Genomic DNA, 24,799 nt, shown 5'->3' with positions numbered 1-24,799 from the left:
CATTTGAAACTCCTGATTCATCGCTCATGAGGCAAGTTTAGTGACTCTATACATAATATCTTTGATCATATGTGGAGAACCAAGGAACATAATGAAGCTGGTTGGTTGCTCCTAAGTTTAGTGGACAAAGTGATGAAAGAAAATGATGAACTCAGGTATTCCATCTCCCAGCTTCAGAAGCAGATACTGAGCTTCAAATCTGCTAAGATTGCCCTGAGTGAGAGTCTTATCTCCTGTAGAGGAAGAGCTGAAATTGTGGAAAAACAGACACAAGCTCTTATCATGCGAGTGGCTGACCTGCAATGAAAGATGCATGCACAGCCTCGCCAGGTGTCTGCTGTTAAAGTGAGGGCATTGATTGAAAAAGAATGGGACCCTGCAACTTGGAATGGGGACACTGAGTTTATAAACTCTGATGAATCTTTTTTGCCAGAAGAAACAGCTTAACAGCTTCCCCATCCCCAGTAGTGGCAACATCCCCTCCCCGACCCATCAGCCTTTCCACCTTTGTCTAAGGAGATAAACCCCATGCTGCCTGAGGCAACAGTGATGGCCTCCTGTGAGGCAGTTGCCAGGCAAGATAATGTTGATTCTCCTCAGGAGCCACCCCTAACACCCCTGTTTGCCTCTAGACCTATAACTAGACTAAAGTCCTGGCGGGCCCCTAGAGATGAGGTTGAGAGTGTGACCCATGAGGAAGTGAGCTACACTCGAAAAGAACTGCTTGAGTTTTCTAATTTATAGAAACAAATCTGGAGAACGGGCATGAGAATGGATATTAAGGGTGTCGGAGAATGGTGGAAGGCACATAGCGTTGGATTAGGCTGAATTTACAGATTTAGGCCCACTAAGCAGGGACTCTGCATTTAATGTTGCAACTCGGGGAGTTAAAAAAGGTTCTAATAGTTTATTTGCTGGTTTAGCTGAAATACGGATGAAGAGATGGCCCACTGTGAGCAAGCTGGAAATGCTTGGTCTTCCTTGGTTTAACGTAGAGGAACGAATCCAAAGACTTAGGGAGATTGGGATGGTGGAGTGGATTAGTCACTTTAGACCTACTCAACCAAGTTGGGAGGATTCAGAAGATATACCCTTGACCAATGTCTTTCGAAACAGATTTGTGAGGGCAGCACCTGCATCTTTGAAGAGCCCTGTAATTGCTCATCTTGGTATGTCAGATCTAACAGTGGGAACCACAGTCACTCAACTACAAAATTTAAATACAACGGAAATAATTGGATCCTGAGGTGGCAGTGGCCAAGTGACAGCACTCAACCATCAAAGGCAAGGTGGGTGTAGCTTCTGTAATGGACAGCAGAGGCAAAGCAGCAATCAGAATAGTCTGTCTCGTGTAGAGCTCTGGCATTGGCTAATTAATCACAGTGTTCCTAGAAGTGAAATTGATAGGAAGCCTACTGCATTCCTACTTGATTTGTATAAGCCGAAAACTTCTAGGTCAAGTGGACAAAAGACTAATTTGAATTACAAAAAAAGAGAATCACGGCCCCTCAATCAATTTCCAGACTTGAACCAGTTTACAGACCCAGAACCCCTTGAATGAAGGGGAGGCCGGGTCCTCTTGAGGAAGGACCCCACTACATTACCGACAATTTATGCAGTGAATCTTTCTCCCATCCTTCCCCAAAGAGACCTCTGGCCTTTTACCAGAGTAACTGCACTGGGGAAAGGGAAATGATCAGACATTTTGGGGACTATTGGACACTGGTTCTGAGCTGAGGTTGATTCCAGGGGACCCAAAACGTCATTGTGGCCCTCCAGTTAAATAGGGGCTTAAGGAGGTCAGGTAATTAATGGAGTTTTAGCTCAGGTCTGACTTACAGTGGGTCCAGTGGGTCCCCGGACTCATCCTGTGGTCATTTTCCCAGTGCCAGAATGCAGAATTGGCAGAGACATACTTAGCAGCTGGCAGAACCCCCACACTGGCTCCCTGACTGGTAGGGTGAGGGCTCTTATGGTTGGTAAGGCCAAATGGAAGCCATGAGAGCTGCCTCTACCTAGAAAAACAGTAAATCAAAAACAATATCGTATTCCCGGAGGGATTGCAGAGATTAGTGTCACCATCAAAAACTTGAGACTCGGGGTGGTGATTCCCACCACGTCCCCGTTCAACTCTCCCATTTGGCCTGTGCAGAAGACAGATGGATCTTGGTGAACGGCAGCAGATTATCATAAGTTTAACCAAGTGGTGACTCCAATTTGCAGCTGCTGTACCAGATGTGGTTTCATTGCTTGAGCAAATTACCATATCTCTTGGTACCTGGTATGCAGCCACTGACTTGGCAAATGCCTTTTTCTCCATTCCTGTTCCAAGGCCCACCAGAAGCAATTTGTCTTCAGCTGGCAAGGCCAGCAATATACCTTCCTTGTCATACCTCAGGGGTGTATCAACTCTCCGGCTTTGTGTCATAATCTTATTCATGTCATAATCTTATTCGGAGAGACCTTGATCGCATTTCGCTTCTGCAAGATATCACGCTGGTCCATTAAATTGGTGACATTATGCTGATTGGATCCAGTGAGTGAGAAGTAGCAAACACACTGGACTTATTAGTGAGACATTTGCATGCCAGAGGATGGAAAATAAATCCGATAATAAAATTCAGGGACCTTCTACCTCAGTAAAATTTCTAGGGGTCCAGTGGTTTGGGGCCTGTCGAGATATTCCAAGGTGAAGGATAAGTTGCCTGCATTTGGCCCCACCTACAACCAAGAAAGAGACACAACGCCTAGTGGGCCTATTGGATTTTGGAGGCAACACATTCCTCGTTTGAGTGTGTTACTCCAGCACATTTATCCAGTGACCTGAAAGGCTGCCAGTTTTGAGTGGCGTCCAGAACAGGAGAAAGCTCTATGACAGGTCCAGGCTGTTGTGCAAGCTGCTCTGCCACTTGGGCCATATGACCCAGCAGATCCAATGTTGCTTGAGGTGTCAGTGGCAGATAAGGATGCTGGCTGCAGCCTTTGGCAGGCCCCCATAGGTGAATCACAGTGGCGGTCTCTAGGCTTTCGGAGCAAGGCCCTGCCATCTTCTGCAGATAACTACTCTCCTTTTGAAAGACAGCTCTTGGCCTGTTACTGGGCTTTGGTGGAAACTGAATGTTTGACTCTGGGTCAAGTCACCATATGACCTGAACTGCCTATCATGAACTGGGTGCTTTCTCACCCATCTAGCCATAAAGTTGGTCATGCACAGCAGCATTCCATCATCAAATGGAAGTGGTATATACGTGATCGGGCTTGAGCAGGTCCTGAAGGCACAAGTTAAGTTACATGAGGAAGTGGCTCAAACGCCCGTGGTCTCTACTCCTGCCAACTTGCCTTCTCTTCTCCAGCCTGCACCGATGGCCTCATGCAGAGTTCCCTACGATCATCTGACAGAGGAAGAGAAGACTAGGGCCTGGTTCACAGATCATTCTGCATGATATGCAGGCACCACCCGAAAGTGGACAGCTGCAGCACTACTGCCCCTTTCTAGGACATCCCTGAAGGACAGTGGCAAAGGGAAATCTTCCCAGTGGGCAGAACTTCAAGCAATGCACCTGGTTGTGCACTTTGCATGGAAGGAGAAATGACCAGATGTGCGATTATATACTGATTCATGGGCTGTGGCCAATGGTTTGGCTGGATGGTCAGGGACTTGGAAGAAGCATGATTGGAAAATTGATGACAATGAAATTTGGGGAAGAGGCATGTGGATAGACCTCTCTGAGTGGTCAAAAACTGTGAAGATATTTGTATCACATGAGAGTGCTCACCATATCACATAAAAGAGCTCAGCAGAGGAAGATTTTAATAATCAAGTGGATAGGATGATTCATTCTTGTGGACACCACTCGGCCTCTTTCCCCAGCCACCCCTGTCATTGCCCAATGGGCCCATGAACAAAGTGGCCATGGTGGCAGGGACGGAGGTTACACATGGGCTCAGCAACATGGACTTCCACTCACCAAGGCTGACCTGGATATGGCCACTGCTGAGTACCCAAGCTGCCAGTAGCAGAGACCAACATTGAGCCCTCGATGTGGCACCATTCCTCGGGGTGATCGGCCAGCTACCTGGTGGCAGGTTGATTATACTGGACCTCTTCCATCATGGAAAGGGCAGAGGTTTGTCCTCACCAGAATAGACACTTACTCTGGATATGGGTTTGCCTATCCTGCACACAATGTTTCTGCCAAGACTACCATCCGTGGGTTCACGGAATGCCTTATCCACCCTCATGGTATTCCACACGGCATTGCCTCTGACCAAGGCACTCACTTTATGGCTAAAGAGGTGTGGCAGTGGGCTCGTGCTCATGGAATTCACTGGTTTTATCATGTTCCCCATCGTCGTGAAGCAGGTAGATTGATAGGATAGTGGAATGGTCTTTTGAAGTCACAATTACAATGCCAACTAGGTGACAGTACTTTGCAGGGCTGGGACAAAGTTCTACAGAAGGCCATGTATGCTCTGAATCAGGGCCCAATATTATGGCACTGTTTCTCCCATAGCCAGGATTCACGGGTCCAGGAATCCAAGGGTGGAAATGGAAGTGGCACCACTCACCATCACCCCTAGTGATCCACTAGCAAAATTTTTGCTTCCTGTTCCTGCAACATTACGTTCTGCTGGCCTAGAGGTCTTAGTTCCAGAGGGAGGAATGCTGCCACCAGGAGACACAACAAGGATTCCATTAAACTGGAAATTAAGATTGCCACCTGGACACTTGAAGCTCCTCCTACCTTTAAGTCAACAGGCTAAGAAGGGAGTTACATTGTTGGCTGGGGTGGCTGACCCAGACTATCAAGATGAAATCAGTCTACTACTCCAAAATGAAGATAAGTTAGAGTATGCATGGAATACAGGAGATCCATTAGGGCATCTCTTAGTATTACCATGCCCTGTGATTAAGGTCAATGGGAAACTACAACAGCCCAATCCAGGCAGGACTACAAATGACCCAGACCCTTCAGGAATGAAGGTTTGGGTCACTCCACCAGGAAAAAAAAAAAAACAAGATCTGCCAAGGTGCTTGCTGAAGGCAAAGGGAATACAGAATGGGTAGTAGAAGAAGGCAGTCATCAATACCAGCTACGAGCCATGTGACCAGTTGCAGAAACGAGGGCTGTAATTGTCGTATTTCCTCCTTCTTTTAAAAACATGGCCAGGTGCTGTGGCTCACGACTGTAATCCCAGCATTTTGGGAGGCCGAGGCGGGAGGATCACTTGAGGTCAGGAGCTCAAGACCAGCCTGACCAACATGGTGAAACCCCATCTCTACTTAAAATAGAAAAATTAGCTGGGTGTGGTGGTGCACACCTGTAATCTCAGCTACTCAGGAGGCTGAGGCAGGAGAATCACTTGAACTCGGGACGTGGAGGTTGCAGTGAGACAAAATCCCACCACCACACTTCAGTCTAGGCAACAGAGGGAGACTCTGTCTTAAAAAACAAACAAACAAAAAACAATCAAAAATGTTTGTGCATGTATACACTTGTACTAACAAAAATGACTTCATTTTATTTCCTTTCTCTTTTATCAAGTGACATAAGATTTATTGAATTCACATCAGCATTTAAGTATCGTTAACTTTATATAATAGTATTTGGGTTGGGGATTGGTGAGTTTCTGGTTGTATGAAGTATAGTTATGTTAGGTGTAATTATGATCTTATTATTGTCTTTATTTGAAGATTATGTACGATCTCAGGAGATGTGCATGGGTTCAAGTTGACAAGGGGTGGACTTGTGATGGTTAATACTGAGTGTCAACTTGATTGGATTGAAGGATACAAAGTATTGATCCTGGGTGTGTCTGTGAGGGTGTTGCCAAAAAAGATTCACATTTGAGTCAGTGGGCTGGGAAAGGCAGATCCATCCTTAATCTGGGTGGGCACCAACTAATCAGCTGCCAGCACGGCTACAGCATAAGCAGGCAGAAAAACGTGAAAAGAGAGACTGGCCTAGCCTCCCAGCCTGCATCTTTCTCCTGTGCTGGATGCTTCCTGCCCTCAAACATTGGACTCATTTTTTCTTCGTTTTTGGGACTCAGACTGCTGTCCTTGTTCCTCAGCCTGGAGATGGCCTATTGTGGGGCCTTGTGATCATGTGAGTTAATCCTTAATAAACTCCCCTTTATATATATATATTCCATATATATATTCCATTATATATATATATATTCCATTTTATATATATATATGTATATTCCATTAGTTCTGTCCCTCTAGAGAACCCTAATACAGGTCCAAACTTCTTGTGGTGGAGACAGAGACGGGTCCCAACCTCCTGGGGTGGAGACGGGGACGGGTCCTAACCTCCTGCGGTGGAGACGGGGACGGGTCCTAACTTCCTGCGGTGGAGATGGGACGGGTCCTAACTTCCTGCGGTGGAGACAGAGACGGGTCCTAACTTCCTGCGGTGGAGACGGGGACGGGTCCTAACTTCCTGCGGTGGAGACGGGGACGGGTCCTAACTTCCTGTGGTGGAGATGGGGACAGGTCCTAACTTCCTGTAAAGGATGAGCACAGATTCCAACTTCCTGTTACAGATTCTAACTTCCTGTGACAGGATGGAGATGGGTATTATCTTCCGCTACAGGATAGTAACAAGTTCTAATTTCTTGTCACAAGATGGGACAGGGGTCGTCTCCTGTGTACTGAACTCCTGGCCCATCATACTCTGAAGGTGGCTGCCTGAGGAAGCAGGGCCCAGGTGCGGAGCCCCAGAGGACCTGGCCCAGGTGCTCCAGGAAGCCCTGCCATCTGGGCTGTGTCTGGATTCTGAGGTCAGGAGCATCCTCTCGTCCTGGCCTTCTATCACATCTCCCTTTTGGCTTTTTAAGTTTCCATGTCTCGTGCTGGGTTACTTGGACTTGCTTGAGGCATTTATTGAGACTGGGGTCTCCTTTTACCTCCTCTTTCCAGGTTTGTCAGGACTGACAGGAGGCCTTGCATTTACTGGGCTAGTGATCATTCCAAGCTCTTAGAAAGGACTGGCCTGGGAGTCAGGGGCACTGAACGGGGGAGTCCTGCCTGGGAGGGGCCCAAAACAGAGGCAGGAAAGAAGGTGGGCACGGGTGCTGCTGGTGGTGGCCTGCCCCAGAGACGCCCAGGTCCAGGCCAAACGGGAGTGCTCCAGGCGATCTGAGAGCTCTCCCCCAGGGGGGCCTCTGAGGAGCTGCGACCAAAGCGTCCGTGAACTGGGGGAGGAGCGTGGGACCCATGAGCTGTGCTTCCGGGTGCAGGTGAACTGCGCTTCCGGGTGCAGGGAGCAGGCTGCAAGCAGCAGGCTTTCCTTCCACTCGCTCCCTCCACTGTCTCCCATCGTCCTCCCGCTCTACTGGCTGGAAGACAGACGCCCATTGAGGACGCAGAACTTGCTTATAGCTCCGTGGTGTGTAGTAAGGGGCAAGCTTGGCTTTCAAAGTCGGCCTGTCTTACTTCAAAGCTTTTACACACACAATGTATGCACACACACAAGCACGCGCACACGCACACACACCAGCAACTTCAGGGCCAGCCTGGATGGGGCTGGTCAGCAGGTGGCGCTAGAGTCGCCCTGGTGGGATTTCGGCTTCCCGCTTCTCTCAGCATGGCGCTTCTCTCAGCATGGCGGGTACTAACCAGGGATGGAATTTGTTTTGCCAGAGGGAAGCGTTCACCCAGCACGCTGGAGGAAAGCAATGGGAGGTGTGCGTGGTGTTCTGGTGCAGCTCCCGCCGTCATCACACACAGCGACTGGTCACTCCTCCCCTGGCGGCTCCCCCTCCGACCCCACACAGTCATTCCTCAGAGCACCCCAAAACCTTCTCCACACTAGGAGTTTCTGGGCTGGCTCCTTCTGGACAAAGAGCAGGGCCTGGGGCACCCGCTATGTGCTTTGCAAATGACTAATGCACAAAAATAAACATGTCCTTGATTTTCCTGGTAAGTCCTGGCTTCAATGATCCTACTTCGCTCTACTCAAACTTTTTAAAACACCAGAAACATAACTGTCTGGCAAACTGCCTGTCAGACTGGGAACGGCCCAAAAATCCCTTTTAGCCAGTGTGTCTAGGTCAGGGACGGGTTGTCATCACTGAATGTATTACAGAGCAGGGCATAGGCGAGCCCGCCCCGTCCCCCCCTGCCACGCAGGCCCTGGTTTCCAGACATGTCCCCTCAGCAGGCCACGCATCCTGGGCCATGTCATGCGTTAGAGGACAATGTGCTCCAACTTGCCAGTTCAACACGTTTGACCCTAACACCTCAAGCTCTATGGAAATGATCCTAAGCCACCACACACCAGAGAAAAAAGGCCCTCTAGGCCCCCTCCTTCTCCTGGGAGCCACGGCAGTTCTGGCCACCCCAGGTGCTTGTGGATATCCCTGCCGGCATTTTCCTGGCTTTCACATGCTCGTCGTCCGGGAGACAAGCTCCAGGAACTGGCCAAGGCAGGGGGGCCATCGACGGCTCTATCTCTGCCACCGTCCACCGTGTTACACCCTCAGGCCCACAGCTGTTCACTCGTGTCCCATCCCCGGGAAGCGGCAACCAAGGCCACCCGGCTTTGCTCCAGCTTTCTAGACCACAGGCCATCAGGCGCCGGCCCCACTGAGGGGATAAAGAGGATGTGTCCGGCCCCATGAAAGGCTGTGGGACAGCTTTGCACACTTCCTCCTGCGGGCAGAAGGGAATTGTGTGGGCAGGACTGTAACAGCCTGGTCCTGTCCACAAGGCCGAGCCCTGTGGTTTGCGGCCCAGCTTCCTGGGTCATGCTCCAGTTACCAGCCCTCGGCCGCCGGGATGTTCCCCAGATGGAAGCCGTGTGAGTGGAGAGAGAGAGAAAGCCACAGCAGCGGACTCTGCAGTCCTGTCTGTCAAGGCTCCCGAAGGAGGCGCTCTTGCTGAGTTGTTAACCACAGAAGCGCCGGCCATGGGTCCCTCCTAAATATGGCTCTTTTAGATTTTAAAAATTGCTTTCTGAAGCTTAGATGAAAAAACGTGTTAAGCAGCTTGGATTTTTGATGAGCAGGAAAAGGGGCTGTAAAATACAAAACTCCAGTCTGAGGGGTTAGCAGTGCTGAGAGGGGGTGGCCCCTCCTCACTATCAGTCCCGGGAGTCCAAGGGCTGGAACAAGCCAGGGGCCCAGCAGCTCAATCCCTTACTGCACAGCACACAGGGCCCAGGTTTCAGGCTGAACTCCCTATTTCACCGCACATGTGTCCATACTCCCGCCGCTTCTGCCTAATTCGCTCCCCCTTCCACCTCCATGCAGGCATGGCCCACTCCAGACAGCCCCCTGCCCACCCTCACGCCCAGCCAGGTGGGGGGCCCCTCCTCCCTCCTAGCACACACGCCGAAGGCGGAGCCAGTGCGGGGACGAAGCCCTCTGTGGGCTGTCTACCCAGGTGCCTGCACGCAGTAGGTCCAGGAAGAAATGACTTTCTCCAGCACTGAGGGGTGGCAGAGGCTTCCACAGCCAACAGGAGGGGTGGAGCTGGGTTCTGCTGATTTCAGCCATGACCTCAGCACACATGGCCAACCTGCCCACCCTCAGGCTTAGGGGGCGCCAGGGCCCCTGTGCAGGGCAGCCTCCCCCTCTTCGAAAGGTGGTTTCACGACTGTGTGCAAGTTAGAAATCGAGGTCACAACCACAGCCAGCCTCCCGGAATCCTCAAGCCCAGGCGCTGACAAAGGCTGGGGAGAGAGTGAACTTACAATGACAGACGGCTGCACAGCCTGCAGCCAAGGCCATGGAACTTTCTTAATGGCTCAGAGAAGCACTGTCACTGCCTGCCAGGCTGTTGCATAACCATGAGTTCTTCGGGATGCTACAGACTTGCAAACCCAGTTTTGGGGCAGCTTTTTCCTAACCCAAGCTCAGGAAGGAAACAAGATGTTGGGTTTTCAAGCAGACAGAAATCCGTGCTGGGAAACAGGGAAATGGCTGGGCCAGCCAATGAGAATCCCAAAGCCAGGAAGAATATGGAGGGCTGCCAGGGACAACGGGGCTGCTCGGGGACCCAGAAGCCTTGCTATGCCACAAGCCAGGGCAGCTGCCCCTAGGGTCAAGCGGTGGACACTACCACTGACCCTCAGGTCGCGGGGGCAGCTGGCCAAGAGCCCAAGGCAGGCTGAAGGTCAAGGGGCCAAGGCCTCGGAAACAGTTGGCTGCCTGCATCGTGCACTCAGAGTGCTGGGAGAGGTCACAAGTCCACAGTCCTGAGATCGGTCCCAGCATGGAGCTTTTCCTGAAGCAACTGACTGTGGCACTAAATGAGACGTTCTGAATACAATTAGGGGCAAGGGGGATAGGAAGTGGGAACCGTGGTCTCAAGTGGGCGCCATGATGGCCTAGGAGTGAGTGAGCTTACAAAGACATAGGGGCACGCAGCCCCACGTTTAGGATGTGGAATCTTTGATGCTGTTCCCACAGTCACCAGGCTGGACGAATTCTGGCTTTCAGATGGGCACCTAACAACAACGTCCAACAGGTCACATCAGCTCCCTGGCTCTGGGCTGACATGGAGACACTGCTACCTATGCATCTAAGTCAGAGTACGTTCTGACATCTGCATGTTACAGATGAGGAAACTGAGGCCCAGAGAGCTTGCCCAAGGCTTCCACCCTAGGAAAAAAGAGGGCTGTGGTTTCTGCCTGGTTCTGTGCACAGCCTTGGCCTGAAAACATGACTATAGACCCCAGACTCATTTGCAGTTACTCCCTTGACTTTCTGAGACCAGTGTCACTAGCATTTAGGGGCTTGAGGGCCAGGGATCAGGTGATCTTTGAGTGCCCTGAGTCCCTCATGGGAGGACACCGAGGTCACAGCCTGATAACCCACCCACCCGGGAACTGGGTCACCAGGAAGGCCAACACAGACAGACGACGATGGCATGGTCCAAGGGACTTACGTGGCTGCGGAGCGGCGGTAGTTCTCAGGGCACTCGAAGGCCAGGCAGCGGAAGCCACCCTGGATGTTGAAGCAGGTCTCATTGATGGAGCAGTTGTGGATGCCAGTCACACACTCATCAATGTCTGCAAGAGACCCCACAGCAGCACAGTGAAGGCAGAGGCTGCAGGAGCCATCCCCATCTGGAGATGGAGGAGCCCAGGCCTCCCATCAACTAGGGTTAGGGGTGGCGATCAGGCCATCCCTGCCCTCCACTGGCTGATCTTCAGAGCAGCGTCCTGTGCCAGTTCTTACATTTATAGGGTATTTACATTTATAGAGTGTTAACTTATCATTCGCAATCCCTGGAGGGAGCGTGACGATGGTAAAAGTAAACACTACATGATGGGTCCTGGGAGTGCCTCGCAAGGATAAGTCACTGAATCCTCCTAAGAACTCAGTGAGGCAGATACTGTTATGATCCTCATTTTATGAGGAGCTCACAGAGCTTAAGAGACCTGCCTGAGGTCACACATTTTATAAATGTCAGAGCTGAGCTTTGAACCCGGGCAGGCTGGCATCAGAGTCCATACACTAACTAACCAGAGCCTCTCTGTGGCTCCCGAGGCTCAGCACCCTTACCCTAGGTGTGACTCAACCTCTTAGGAGAAAAGGGCAGGAGCTGCTAGCTCCACACAACAATGAGAAAAACAGCCTTCGAGGGATCATACATCTTGCCTGTGTGTTGGGGTTGGTGGCTATTCAGGGTGGACTGGAACCACCAGGTCTGGGACTCCTGGGATGGGGCCTAGGGCACCACACTGAGAGGCCCCTGGAGATGGGGGAGCAGCCCAACTCCCACAGACTCTGGAGCAGCCAAACAGTGGGGCTCAGGGGCTGTCACCAACCCTGGGAGACATCCATTAAGAGGTGCCAAATGCCTGAGCATCGGTGGCAAAAACAACACTCCCCAGCCTCAAAGGCCCGGCTCAGGAATGTGTTTATGCTGAGTCTGGGCGGGACCCCAGGCTGTGGTGAGGGAGCCTGGCCAGGAGAAAAGTCATTTGCTCCGTCAGAAATGCAGACACAACCAGCCTTCCATCCAGAGCCCAGGGCAAGCGGAGGGGGCCTCCCAGGAAACACCACAGCTCCTGCCTGCCTTTCATCAAAGTCATCTTCCTCATGACCAGAAGCTACATCTGTGGGACCCAGGGGGCTTCCAGAGCCCCAGGATCCACAGTCCTGTGTGGGGCTCCCGAGGAACTGGCTGGACAGCCCCACCTCCATGACTCAGCTTCTGGGCGCAGTGTGTACACTGAGGATCACGCGCTCACAAACATCTACTCAGCACCCGCTGTCAGTGATTGAATGGATGGTTATCGGATGGCTCTGGGGGACACACACTGCCCCCTAGAGCGTTCGTAGAAAAGGGGGCTGAATGCAGAACCAATGCCATTGGCCACCATTACTTAGCCCATGCTGGAGCTGACCCATAGCCATGAGTATCCCTGGGCCATCCCACACCAGGCCACGCCATCCCCTGGCCTGGACTGCTTCCTCCCTGGCGGGCATCTTCCTAAAGGCCTCTGTTCCAGCCTTTTCGGGGCTGCTGAGGGGAGGGGAGGAGGGCTGAAGTGTTCCTGCCGGATGCAGCCGCCACAGGCTCAGACAATCCAGAGGACAAGTGTGCTGGGGCCTGGGTGTAGGAGACCAGGGTGCTGCAGACCCCAGGACACCCCTTGGATGGGGTGGGCCTCCTTTTCCTGAATGCATTCCATCTGTGCTGTGGCCCTTGGGTTGGGGAAGCACAGCCCCCGAGCCCAGCCTCAGCCCCACGACATTGCAGGGCCCCAAGCAGAGCGTGAGGGACCCCAGGGCATCCCTCCTGCTCACCTTGGCAGTTGCGGCCGTTGGGGGCCAGCCTGTAGCCAGACGAGGGGCAGCTGCACTGGAAGCTTCCAGGGATGTTGATGCAGCGGTAGGAGCAGATGTGGCCCCCGGTGGGCAGGGCGCACTCGTCGATGTCTGCAACGGCAAAGCCCACCTCAGCCTCAGTGTCCTGGCACCTGGCCATGGCTGCTGGCCATGCTACATCACCCTGGGGGCTGCACTGGGGCCCGGGAGGGCAGCAGCACAGGACAAGCTGAACACAGGAAGCCTCAGAGACCCTCGTGCTCAGAGAGGCAATGGGACTAGCCTAGGGTCACACAGCAAGTTCATGGTGTGAAGTATGCATGTGGCGGGCAGGGGGAAATATGGACCACAGTTCAATAATAAGAAACACACCTCAGCTGGGTGTACTGGCTCATGCCTGGAATCCCAGGCATGGGAGGCTGAGGCGGGAGGATTACTTGAGCCCAGGAGTTCGAGACCAGCCTCGGCAACAAAGTGAGACCCTGTGTCTACAAAAAATCAAAAAAGTTAGCCAGGCATACTGGTGCATGCCTGTGGGCCCAGCTACTCAAGGAGGCAGAGGTGGGAGAATTGCTTGATCCCAGGAGATGGAGGCTGCAGTGAGCTGTGTTTGTACCACTGCCCTCCAACCTGGGTGACAGAGCTGTCTCTGTCTCAAAAACAAACAAGCAAACAAAATACACACACACCTTACATGAAAACGGTAATCATCGTAATTGCCCTTAATTGCCTGTAATTGCTGTCATCTAGTTTAATCCTCCAATGATCTGGTGAGGCTGAAGTTAATCATCATGTTACAGATGAAGAGTTAGAGCTCTGAGTCAGGGATATAGGTGGTCCCTGAGCCCCCTCCTTACCTCTCAGCCATGCACCACCGCCAAGCCCTGAGATATGCGGCCCAAGGTCCCAGTGCATGTTGTAATTACCGCCGTGCACATTTATTAAAGAACAAGTCAGGAGTGGTTTGCTGCCTTCCCACCCTCACGCTTAAGGATGGGAAAAGTATATTAGAATTTCAGTTGGGGGCCAGGCACGGTGGCTCATGCCTGTAATCCCAGCAATTTGGGAGGCTGAAGCAAGAGGATCACTTGAGCCAAGGAGTTCGAGACCAGCCTGGGCAACACAGCAAGGCCCCGTCTCTAATTTTTTAAAAATAAAAAATTAGCCAGGCATGGTGGTATACACCTATGGTCCCAACTACTTGGGAGGCTGAGGTGGGAGGATCACTTGAGCCTGGGAAGCTGAGGCTGCAGTGAGCAGTGATTGCACCATATCACTCCAGCCTGGGCAACAGAGCAAGACCGTGTCTCAAAAAAAAAAAAAAAACAAACAAAAAAACCTCAGTTGGAGGGAAAACAGCAAACCACCCGCTCGCCTCCAAGGGTGGACATGGAAGGTTTGCCAGGTGAAGAAATCCCAGCAGGCTCTTCCCTGTGGATTTTGAAAGTCAGAGGCCGTGCTGCCGTGTCATGGCAAGGCCAGGGGGTGCTTTCCCCCTCAGCAGGCAGGGGCGTCCGCACCTTCACAGGTGACTCCATCCACATCGCTGAGCTGGTAGCCTCGCCGGCAGTAACACTGGTAGGAGCCGTAGACGTTGGCACACTCCTGGCTACAGGGGCTGCTGCTGCACTCATTGATGTCTGAAATACAAAGCGAGGGTCACCGCTCAGAGCATCACACGTCCCTGCCTCCACAGCAGCCCTCAGGGCCAGTGAACAGAAAATCTCCTCTCCACCTCCCTCAGGTTAACACACTCGGAGAGACAGAGGTCCCGGGGGGTGTGGCCGAGGGAGAGGCGTCATCGCTGGTGGCTCCGGACCCTCCATCCCTGCTCCTGCCTGCTTCGACCACAACTTCTCCTGCCAGGATGGCAGCGATAGCCTCCAGCCTTGGCCCCTGAAAGTCTGCCCCGACCTGGCTGCCAGAGTCCATTCTAGTTCTCAAATGGAAATCTGATCCTGTGCTCTCCACTTCACCTCCAAGATGGCATCCTACACAGATGACGGCACACAACGAAGTCCTCGACCACCCAGCCCATACACCAGTACTCCTCATACTCCAATGCACAGAACTCACTGGGCCACTCAGCAACTCTGAACTACTGCTCAACTGTCCCCTTTACCTAGAGCAGAGGTCAGCGAATCATAGTCCATGGGCCAAATTCGTCCCAACACTTGTTTTTATAAATAAAGTTTTATTAGAACACAGCCCGGCAAGGCATGGTGGCTCATGCCTGTAATCCCAGCACTTTGGGAGGCCGAGGTGGGCAGATCACGAGGTCAGGGGTTCAAGACCAGCCTGGCCAGCATGATGAAACCCATCTCTACTAAAAATACAAGAATTAGCCAGGCATGGTGGCATGCACCTGTAGTCACAACTTCTCGGGAGGCTGAAGCAGGAGAATTGCTTGAACAAGGAGGCAGAGGTTGCAGTAAGCCAAGATCACACCACTGCAGTCCAGCCTGGGCGACAGAGCGAGACTCCGTCTCAAAATAATAATAACAATAAAATAAAGAATACAGCCACATTCACTGTTTTTTTTTTTTTTTTTTTTTTTTTTTGAGACAAAGTCTTTGTCTGTCGCCCAGGCTGGAGTACAAGTAGCTCAATCTCAGCTCACTGCAATCTCCACCTCCGGGAAGCTATTGTCCACTAAATGTAGATATGAATTCAAGCAGTTCTCCTGCCTCAGCCTCCTGAGTAGCTGGGGGATTACAGGTGTGTGCCACCATGCCGGCTAATTTTTGTATTTTTAGTAGACACAGGGTTTCACGATGTTGGCCATACTGGTCTCGAACTCCTGACCTCAAGTGATCCACCTGCCTCAGCCTCCCAAAGTGCTGGGATTACAGGTGTGAGCCACTGCGCCCTGCCACACTCATTCTTTTACCATGGTCCTCTGGCCACTTCTCTGCTACCACAGCAGAGTTCAGCGGTTGCAACAGAGATTGTGGCTGGAAAAGCCTTAAATCTATACTATGTGGCTGTCACAGAACGTCCAATAGCTTTCCACCCCGTGTTTCATCTCTGTGGCCCCCACACACCAGGCCTGGCCTCCACCTGTCCAGTGTGGTCTCTCATCCCCCGCTACAGACACTCCCCAGTGCAGGACCGAGTTCTTGCTACACACCCGGGGCAGGACCTTAACAAATGGTTAGTAAGGTCACATAGCAAGGCTGGCCAGGCTCTGGTTCTATATCCACAATATTGTCCACTAATGTGGATATGAATGCCGACTTTTCAGCAATTTATGAATGACTAGAGGAAGCACAAGCCAAGAATCCCACTACTTCTACTAAATAATAATAAAGCCAGCAGCCTCCACACCGCCAGCTCTTCGTCCTGTGCTCGGCCCTGTGATAAGCTCTTCACATGCTTAATCTCGTTTCATCCTCACAACCCCCTATGGGGTTGGTCCTACTATGCCCGTTTTACAGATGAGGACACCATGGCCCAAGAAAGACTGAGTTACTTCTTCAAGGCCATGGAAATGGCAGAAGTCAGGTTTGAACACAAGCCTGAGAGACTCAACTCGTGAATCTTGTTCCTTGTCCATACGCGTTCTTGTGAACTAATCCCAGGACCCCCTCACACCGTCCGTCCTCCGATTTGAGAATTATGCACACCACAGCTCACCGTGGCATATCCAACCCCTGCGACCATCTCATCAGGAAGGAAAATTCTCATGGCAAAATGTTAGGACCTGCCATGTTTGAGTCAGGCTGCAGAAGCCGTCCTGTGAGCCAGTGCACTGCACCAAACAGGGTGTCATCGGCAATGTGGACGATTGTGGAGGGCCATCCAAAGCTCTCAGTGTCTGCTCAGCTCACAACCTAATCCGTATACAAGACACGACATCTGCCAAGCACCTAGTATGTGCCAGGCCCTGGGCTGACATGCAGTTCATGTGACCTTCCCATCAGCCCAGGAGGTTGGTGTTATCTGAGAACCACAAGACTGTTGGCAGGAACAACTCTGTCCAACCCCCACATACCAAGAGACCTGACCCAACTTCAGCATGGCTGCCATTGGCCCAAGACCACGTATCCAGGATGCAGACCCAGCCCCCTTGGCATGCCTGTCTGAGAAAGATCAATGCTGCCAAAAGAATTTTCTCTTGGTTCCAGCCCAAACCTGACTACAGGCGCTGACCTCCATGTTCCTTAGAAGCATCTACTTTAGAAAAACTTGCAAATGTAAATGGTTTCTCTGTCCCTCTGAGATGTGCAACCAAGGAGTGTCTTTCTCAAGGGCTGGGGACATGCCTGGGGAATGTCGTCATCCGGAAGGCCAGGGTGCTTCTCCCTATCTCTGTGGGAGGGGAAAGCCTAACTCCAACACGAAGTTAGAGGCAGGCCGGGCGCGGTGGCTCACGCCTGTAATGCCAGCACTTTGGGAGGCCGAGGTGGGCGGATCATCTGGGGTCAGGAGTTCAAGACCAGCCTGGCCAACATGGTGAAACCTCATCTCTACTAAAAATACAAAAATTAGCTGGGCATGGTGGTGTGCACCTGTAATCCCAGCTATTCGGGAGGCTGAGGCAGGCGAATCGCTTGAACCCGGGAGGCGGAGGTTGCAGTGAGCCGAGATCGTAGCATTGCACTCCAGCCCGGGTGACAGAGCGAGACTCCGTCTCAAAAAAAAAAAAAGAAGTTAGAGGCAGGTGCACAGTGACCCACGCCCTAAGGGCCTCAGTACTTCCTCTCACAGCTCGTCATTTACAAAGCCTCCCTCCTTTTGTTTGGGTGACTGGAGATCAATGGACACAGAGGCCTGTCTCCCCTAGGCAGCATCTGATTAAAACCCACACACCGTCTTTGTGCAAAACAAGTGTCCAGTTTTCGCTGCTGTATCACACATCAACCCCTCTCCCCGGGGAGGACACGGAGGCAGGGAGAGGTCGGGCATAACCAAGGCCCTGTGACTTGTGGGTCTCATGCTCCAAGCCCCATAATCCTAGCCACATCCCACATGGCCTCTGCCGCAGCCTATGAACCCCGACACGGCCTCGGAGGGTGGATGTCATCAGGAGAAATCGGGTGGGCAGGCGGGCAGGCGGGCAGTCCTCTATGATGAACAATATTTTACAGGCACTTCCCCTGCTAACATGTCATTTAACAGGGAAACCATCGCAGATCTGCTGCAAACCGGTCTGCAGAAGGGTGGCTTCCCCAGGAGGAAGGTGACCTGGGGGAAGTGAGTGGACGGGGCCCCAGCCTCACCTTCACATGACCTGCCGTCCACAGAGAGCCGGAAGCCCACGGAACAGCTGCAGAGGTAGGAGCCCAGCGTGTTCTCGCACTTGTGGCCACACAGGCGCCCGGGGTAGCGCTGGCACTCGTTGACATCTGAAAGTGAGGGGTGGGCTAACTCAGGGCAATGTCCAACACAGTGGCGCCACACTCCACCCTCCTAGTAAGGCCAGCTCATGTCCTTTGTCCTCCACCTCCTCCAGCCTCATTTCTTTTTTTTCCTTCATCTTTGAGATGGCGTCTCGCTCTGTCTCCTAGGCTGGAGTGCAGTGGCATGATCTCAGCTCACTGCAACCTCCGCCTCCCAGTTCAAGTGATTCTCCTGCCTCAGCCTCCCAAGTAACAGGGATTACAGGCATGTGCCACCATGCCCGGCTAATTTTTGTATTTTCTGTAGAGACGGGGTTTTGTCATGTTGGCCAGGCTGGTCTCAAACTCCTGACCTCAAGTGATTCACCTGCCTTAGCCTCCCAAAGTGCTGGGATTACAGGCGTGAGCCATCGCGCCTGGCCTCCAGCCTCATTTCTCAGACAAGGAATGCAAAGTGACTTGTCCCGAGCATGCGGGAAGTCAGTGGGAGAGCCGGGACTGCCGCGGTGTGCCTGCCTGGTGGGCGAGCCTCGTGCTCCTTCTGTGGCAGCACATCTGAACTTGTGCCCTCCTGCCAGTCCTCCTCCCCAGGGCCCACAAGGAGGGTCTGCCAGGATCTAGCAAAGTGCCCACTTTGGGGGAGTGGGTGGCAGCTGCCAGGCTTCCCTGAGCACCTAGGTTTGGTGACAGCAGGCACTGGCTGGACAGGACCTGACCCCACTCCTGGTCAACTTTTCCCCTCGCTGCCCTGAGCTAAAGGCACATATCTCTAGCTCCTGGGGATCTACAGCTCAGCGGTGAATCTCCAGGAAATCGCTGATGCTGCCCACATGTGTAGACCTGGCTCATCAGCACTTGGAGGTCCTGGGTCAAGCAGAACCCCTTTCCACAGATGGGGAGCAGGCTCACACACAGGGGGGCGGTGCCAGTGGCCACCTGGCTGGGCAGCAGCAGAGCTGGGGCTAGAATGGGGTCTCCTGACTCAGGATCTTCTCTCGGGGTCTGCCTGCACTTGGGATTATCTGAGATGAGGATCAGACCACATCACTCGAGGTGCCACAGAATGTGTCCCTGGTGCCACGTGGCTGGGTTCCCCCGAGGCCTGCGGGGCCCCCCACGCACCCACACACATCCTGCTGATGCCGTCGAAATAGTAACCCGTCTTGCATTCGCAGCGGAAACTGCCGGGAGAGTTCACGCAGCGATGTCCCTTCCCACAGGGCTCAGCAGGTGGCGCGCACTCGTCCACATCTTGCAAAGGAGAAAGAAAGCCTGATGAAAACCTTTAGTTTGGGTTTTTTCCCCCCAAGATGATCAGAAAGGAAAGCAAGAAAGGAACACATGGAAACGGGCATTCCATTTCAACACGACTTCACAGAGCACCTACTGAGTGCCGGGCCCTGGACTGGGAAGACAGCTGACCCAGAGGCAGCCCTACCTGGCTGGCAGGACAGCAATGACTCTCATTAAGGTAGGAAGTGCCCAGGAACCCAGGGAGACACTGAAGAAGTGTCCTGGGGGTTATGCGAGGAAGGCTCCTTCCCTGGCGGGATCTAGGCAGGCTGGGTGCCCTGGATCCAAAGGAACGTAGGAGCAGGTGGGCAGAGGGAATGATGTGAGAGCAAACACCCACACAGAGAGGAAAGGACAGTGCTTGTGTGGGGAGTGGCAAGACCCACATTGCCTGAATTACAAGGTTTGTGGAGTTGGGTCAGCTCTCGGGGACTGGACTGTAAGCAGAGGCATCCGTCCTTTGTCACCAATGGGGAGCTGATGGAGCTGTAAACAGGGTGGGGTGCGAGAGCTTTGGGCTCAGGACAAGCCGGACAAGGCTGAGGCAGTAGACGGGCTGGTGCTCTACCGCACCAGTCCAGGCAAGACAATGAAGCCCCATGCTTGGGAATTGACAATGGGATGGATGGGCTGATAGAAATGGCTTTGCTTTGGGGATCAAGTTTCTGCTTCCAGAGAAGGCAGGGTGCGTGCTGGAAGCAGACAGGAAAGTGGATTTCAGATTTGTTTTCTTAATACCAACCAACACAGCGCGTTCCCTCCTCGTTGAGATGGTAGCCACGGCCACAGTTGGGCACGTTCTTCTGGCACGTGTAGGAGCCCTCCGTGTTGATGCATGTATGCCCGATAGGGCACGGGGCACTGATACTCAAACACTCATTGATATCTACAGCGGGAAAAGACAGAGACCATGTGGTTAAACCTGGAGGGTGTCCCAGAACCCAAAAACTGGATCTCCAAAGAAACTCCCCTTCCCACCTCTTTGCAAAACCACAAATGGAGGGGCTCAACCCCCTCACTCTGGACCACACAGCCGCCTCCCAGCTGGCTCCCAAATGTTATCACTGCATACCGCCTCAAACACCACCTCTCTGGCCCTTCTTCCTGTCCCTAAATCTCCAGCACCTCCATCGTTTGCTGTGCCAAATCGGGACCTGCCTGCCTGGCTTCTCCTGCATTCATCTACTCCACACACTGGGCACGCTGTTAAGGAGACAGGTGACTGTCCACGTGGTGCCAGCAACTCTGACTCCCAGCGAGGCTCTAGGCCCCTCCGATGACCAGGCTTCACAGGGCCTATGCTGAGCCAGGCCCACCTGGGAGGTGCCATGGCTCCCTGAGCTCACTGCACGGCAGTCTCCTTCCTTGAGTGGACACACCTCTGACATGTGGACCGTGGGGCATTTACCTTTGATGACATACAATGAGCAAGTGTGAACCCATGAATGGTCCAGGAGGGCCATGCTACACAGGGATACCCTCCTTCTGCTCAAATTCGGAGGAAGAATACACAGATTGCACTTCCTGATAGAGGGAGTGGGAAAGGACCTAAGCATCTAAACATCACCTTGGAGAACCTTGCTCAGACACGTACAAAGCATCTGGTGTGGGGGAACAAAGAGAGGGAGTGATGGTGGAAGACCCCTGAGCATAAGTCAGAAAGGAGGACAGCTGTACCCCTCTCCCTGCCAGCCAAGTCCACCCTCCTCAGTCAAATGAGTCAGCCCTTTGTGCTGACCGTGCAGCAATTTACAGTTTACAAAAGCTTTTACATCCATGACCGCTCTCGAGCACCACAGCCAGCCTGCAAGTGAGGTGAGGCCAGTATCACTATCGTTACTGCCTGCACTTTATAAACAGGAAACCAAGGTCCAGAGACTGAATGACTCTGGGCTCATGGCTGGAGTCAGGGGCCAACCAGGGCCTAGGTCTAGAACCAGGGTCTCCTGCTTTCCAGCTCCCTTAAATCAGTGGCCAGCAAATGATGGCCCTTGGTTCAAACCCGGCTTAAACCTCCTTTTGTAAATAAAGTTTTATTAGCATGCAGCCAGGCCCACTCTGTTATGCATTGCTCAGGGGTGCTTTTACACTGCAAAAGGCAGAGTTGAGTGGTTGCCACAGAGACTGAAGTTGTTATTTACCATCTAGCCCTTTAGAGAAACAGCTGGGTGGCCCCTGCCCTGTAACAGGAATAAATGCAGCGTTTAGCAGAGTGGTGGCTGCCTTCCCCCTGGCGCTGCAGGCTCCTCACTCAGACTACATTCCCCAAACTCTGTTCCACAGAACAACTGTGTCCCTCAGAACATCGTGTGCTCCACAGGGGTAAGACCTGGCTATCAATGAATGAATGAATGGGAATGAGTAAACAGACAGCAAATCAATGTAAAGCATCGGGTGAGTTTGGGAACATGGTGCCCGATCTCTCCCTGTCAGGGATTCACATGGGAAAAGCCCAAGCTACCAAGGTCCCCGTTCACTTGGCTTCACCCAGTGCTTCCTAGATTCAGTGGAACCCCTTCCTGCCCCAGGACCTGCCGACGTCCCCAGGCAAGGTCAGCCAAGGTACGTGGGAAGCCCTGGCCCATTCCTTCCTCCCCACTCAAGAAGAAAGGAAGAGGCCGGGTGTGGTGGCTCACGCCTGCAATCCCAGCACTTTGGGAAGCCGAGGGGCGGATCACCTGAAGTCAAGAGCTCGAGACCAACCTGGCCAACACGGCAAAACCCCATCTCTACTGAAAATACAAAAATTAGCCAGGCATGGTTGTGGGCACCTGTAATCCCAGCTACTTGGGAGACTGAGACAGGAGAACTGCTTGAACCCAGCAGGGTGGAGGTTGCAGTGAGCCAAGATTGCACCACTGCACTCCAGCCTGGGTGACAGAGTGAGACTGTCTCAAAAAAAAAAAAAAAAGAAGAAGAAGAAGAAAAGAAGGAGGGAAAGGGGGAGGGGGGGAGGGAGAGAAGGGGAAGGGAAGGAGGGGGAGGAGGGAAGTGGGAGGGGAGGGGGAGGGGGAAGAGGAGGAGGGAGGGGGAGGATGGGAAGGGGAGGATGGGAGGGGGAGGGGGAAGAGGAAGAGGAGAAGGAGAAAGGAATACAGCAGCAGGAGGGGGGAATTTGAAGAAAAAGAGCAAAGAAAACCCGACAAAGCCATGCTGGTCTCAAAGCCCTCGGTGACCCAACCTTAAGGTCCTAGAAAATTCTCCATGCATGATAGGGGCAGAGACCTCCACTTTCTGGGACCCTGACCCATCCCTTGTACTAGCTCTGCAGGAAGAGCTCTTCTGCTACAGGCAGGAGGCTCGGATGGGCTCTTGGGGCCCCAGGATGGTTCTAGGAGCTCCAGGAAGATGGATTCTGGCTACACAAGGGAATCAACACTTCCCACCACGGACCATGCTGTTCCTGGGTGAGGGAGCGGGTACCATGGGCAGAGGTGTGGGAGCAGAGGACCCAGGTTGCGTGCTGGGGGACCAGGACCTGACATAGAACCTTTTCAGCCCTCTCCCAGACGGCCTGAAACTACCTTCTATCTTGATGTATTTTCTCCTTAGAAAGACGTATTTCTGCTGATGCAGTCATTTTTAAAAAGATAAAATAAAGGTGCTGACATGAAATGATTTCTAAATACCCTGTCAAGTGGGGGGAAAAAGCAAGTGGCAGAACAGTCTGATCCCATTTTCATAAAAAAACAAAAAGTCTCAAGGGAGCAGAGCCCAGAAGGGCTCATGGACCCTGCCAAGAGGCGGGCAGGATTGGCCAGGGGAGGAGCGTTTACTTCCTACACTTAGGTTTTGTTTGCTGATTTATAAATCAAGACATACATAATTTTTGAAATAGAGATCTTTTAAAACAATGATTCCTGAGCTTGATTGCAAGGATTGAGAGCACATGAAAAGGGGAACCCCATCCTCATCCCAGCATCCCAAGCTAAGGGGACCCTGAGGGAGCTGAACATTTGGCTTTCGATGCTGTCACTGAGGACCCAGGGAGATGGCACGGAACAGCTCAGTGCCGCCAGGCTGGCCTTCAGCCCACAGCCTGCTTGCCAGTCCTGGAAGGACAGTGAGGGGATGGCTCCCGAGCCTCAGCCCATACACAGTGCTGCACCCTGTAGAGAGGAAAGTCAGGGCTAGGTTGAGACTTGCAAACGTTGCCTCTTTGTGGAAATCGGGGCTGATTTTGCCATGAGTCAGGGTTTCCATCCTCAGTCGACGCCAGCCTCCTCCGGACCCCCCTTTGAGCAGGCTGCAAGTCTGAGCAGGACTAACCTCCCCACTGGCCCCGGAGAGCCCATGGCTTCCCTGCTCACCATCCCCTGCGCTGAGCGACAACCACCCCTCCCTGCTGGCAAGGGACTGGCGAGGGGCCAACTGGCAGCCGAGCCACAGCCCCCCAGCTCAGAAGTCTCCCCCAGGCGATGACAGGGAAGCTGTAACAGAGGAAGGCTGGGGCAGGTTTCAGACAAGGCCCCTGTCCTAAGGGCTCACTGTTCCACTTGTCTTTTTATCTTTTTTTTTTTTTTTTTGACACAGAGTCTTGCTCTGTTGTCCAGGCTGGAGTGCAGTGGCACTATCTTGGCTCACTACAACCTCTGCCTCCTGGGTTCAAGCGATTCTCCTGCCTCAGCATCCTGAGCAGCTGGGATTACAAGGTGCTCACCACCACACCCGGCTAATTTTTGTATTTTTAGTAGAGACGGGGTTTCACCATATTGGTCAGGCTGGTCTCAAACTCCTGACCTCAAGTGATCCACCCGCCTTGGCCTCCCAAAGTACCAGAATTACAGGCGTGAGTCACTGTGCCCGGCCACATCCACTTATCTTTAAATATCTCAGTGGTTAAAAATAATGCAGTGGGGGAAGAGCTCTCTCTCCAAACCACTATTTCAAATAAATGATCAATACAGATTTCGCTAAGGAAAAGCTGAAATCGAAGCAAGATGGAAATGTATACCCCCTTGCTCATGGCAGGGGAGAGGTGATGGGGCCACCCCAGGTGGGGAGGTTCTGACTAGTGTGATCTGTAGCTGGGATTCCTCACCTCTTCTCCTAAAAAGTCTCTCTGACCTCAAAGGCAGGACCCAGGAGCGTCTGCCAAGCAGAGGCCGAGGGAGAGCCGGTGGATCAGGACTTAAGCGCTGACTGCAGTGGCCTAGCCAGGCAGTTAACCTGACAACGGCTGGGGAAAGCAGGACTCACCTCCTGTCTTTCCAGAACCAGTAACCCAGGCCGGCCAGCTCCCCGGCTGCCCCCCACACAGCTCCTCTAGCGTGAGTGGTCTTGCCCAGGCCTCCTAAATTCATACTAAGTTCACAAGGGATTCTCTCTTTTCATATTAGTATTTCTCTGATATCAGCAATTTCTTTTTTTTT

General features: G+C 52.7%; 1 protein-coding gene across 2 annotated transcripts in view; it reads right to left on the bottom strand.

The window, feature by feature from the left end:
• The window catches only part of FBLN1 (fibulin 1), a 99,775-nt gene that overhangs the window by 40,999 nt on the left and 33,977 nt on the right, over positions 1-24,799 (bottom strand). For both annotated transcript variants that reach the window (XM_016939389.4, XM_016939387.4), the window contains exons 9-14: positions 20,170-20,313; positions 19,257-19,385; positions 18,015-18,140; positions 14,313-14,432; positions 12,772-12,903; positions 10,901-11,024 (exon numbers count right to left, since the gene is read on the bottom strand). In XM_016939389.4, coding sequence (XP_016794878.1) covers positions 10,901-11,024; positions 12,772-12,903; positions 14,313-14,432; positions 18,015-18,140; positions 19,257-19,385; positions 20,170-20,313 — 775 coding nt within the window. The remainder of the gene's footprint in view (positions 1-10,900; positions 11,025-12,771; positions 12,904-14,312; positions 14,433-18,014; positions 18,141-19,256; positions 19,386-20,169; positions 20,314-24,799) is intronic.

This window comes from Pan troglodytes, chromosome 23 (genome assembly GCF_028858775.2).
Source record: "Pan troglodytes isolate AG18354 chromosome 23, NHGRI_mPanTro3-v2.0_pri, whole genome shotgun sequence".
Classification (NCBI taxonomy): Eukaryota; Metazoa; Chordata; class Mammalia; order Primates; family Hominidae; genus Pan; species Pan troglodytes.
Note: the sequence above shows the minus strand (reverse complement) of the source record. Positions and strands in the feature narration are given on the sequence as shown.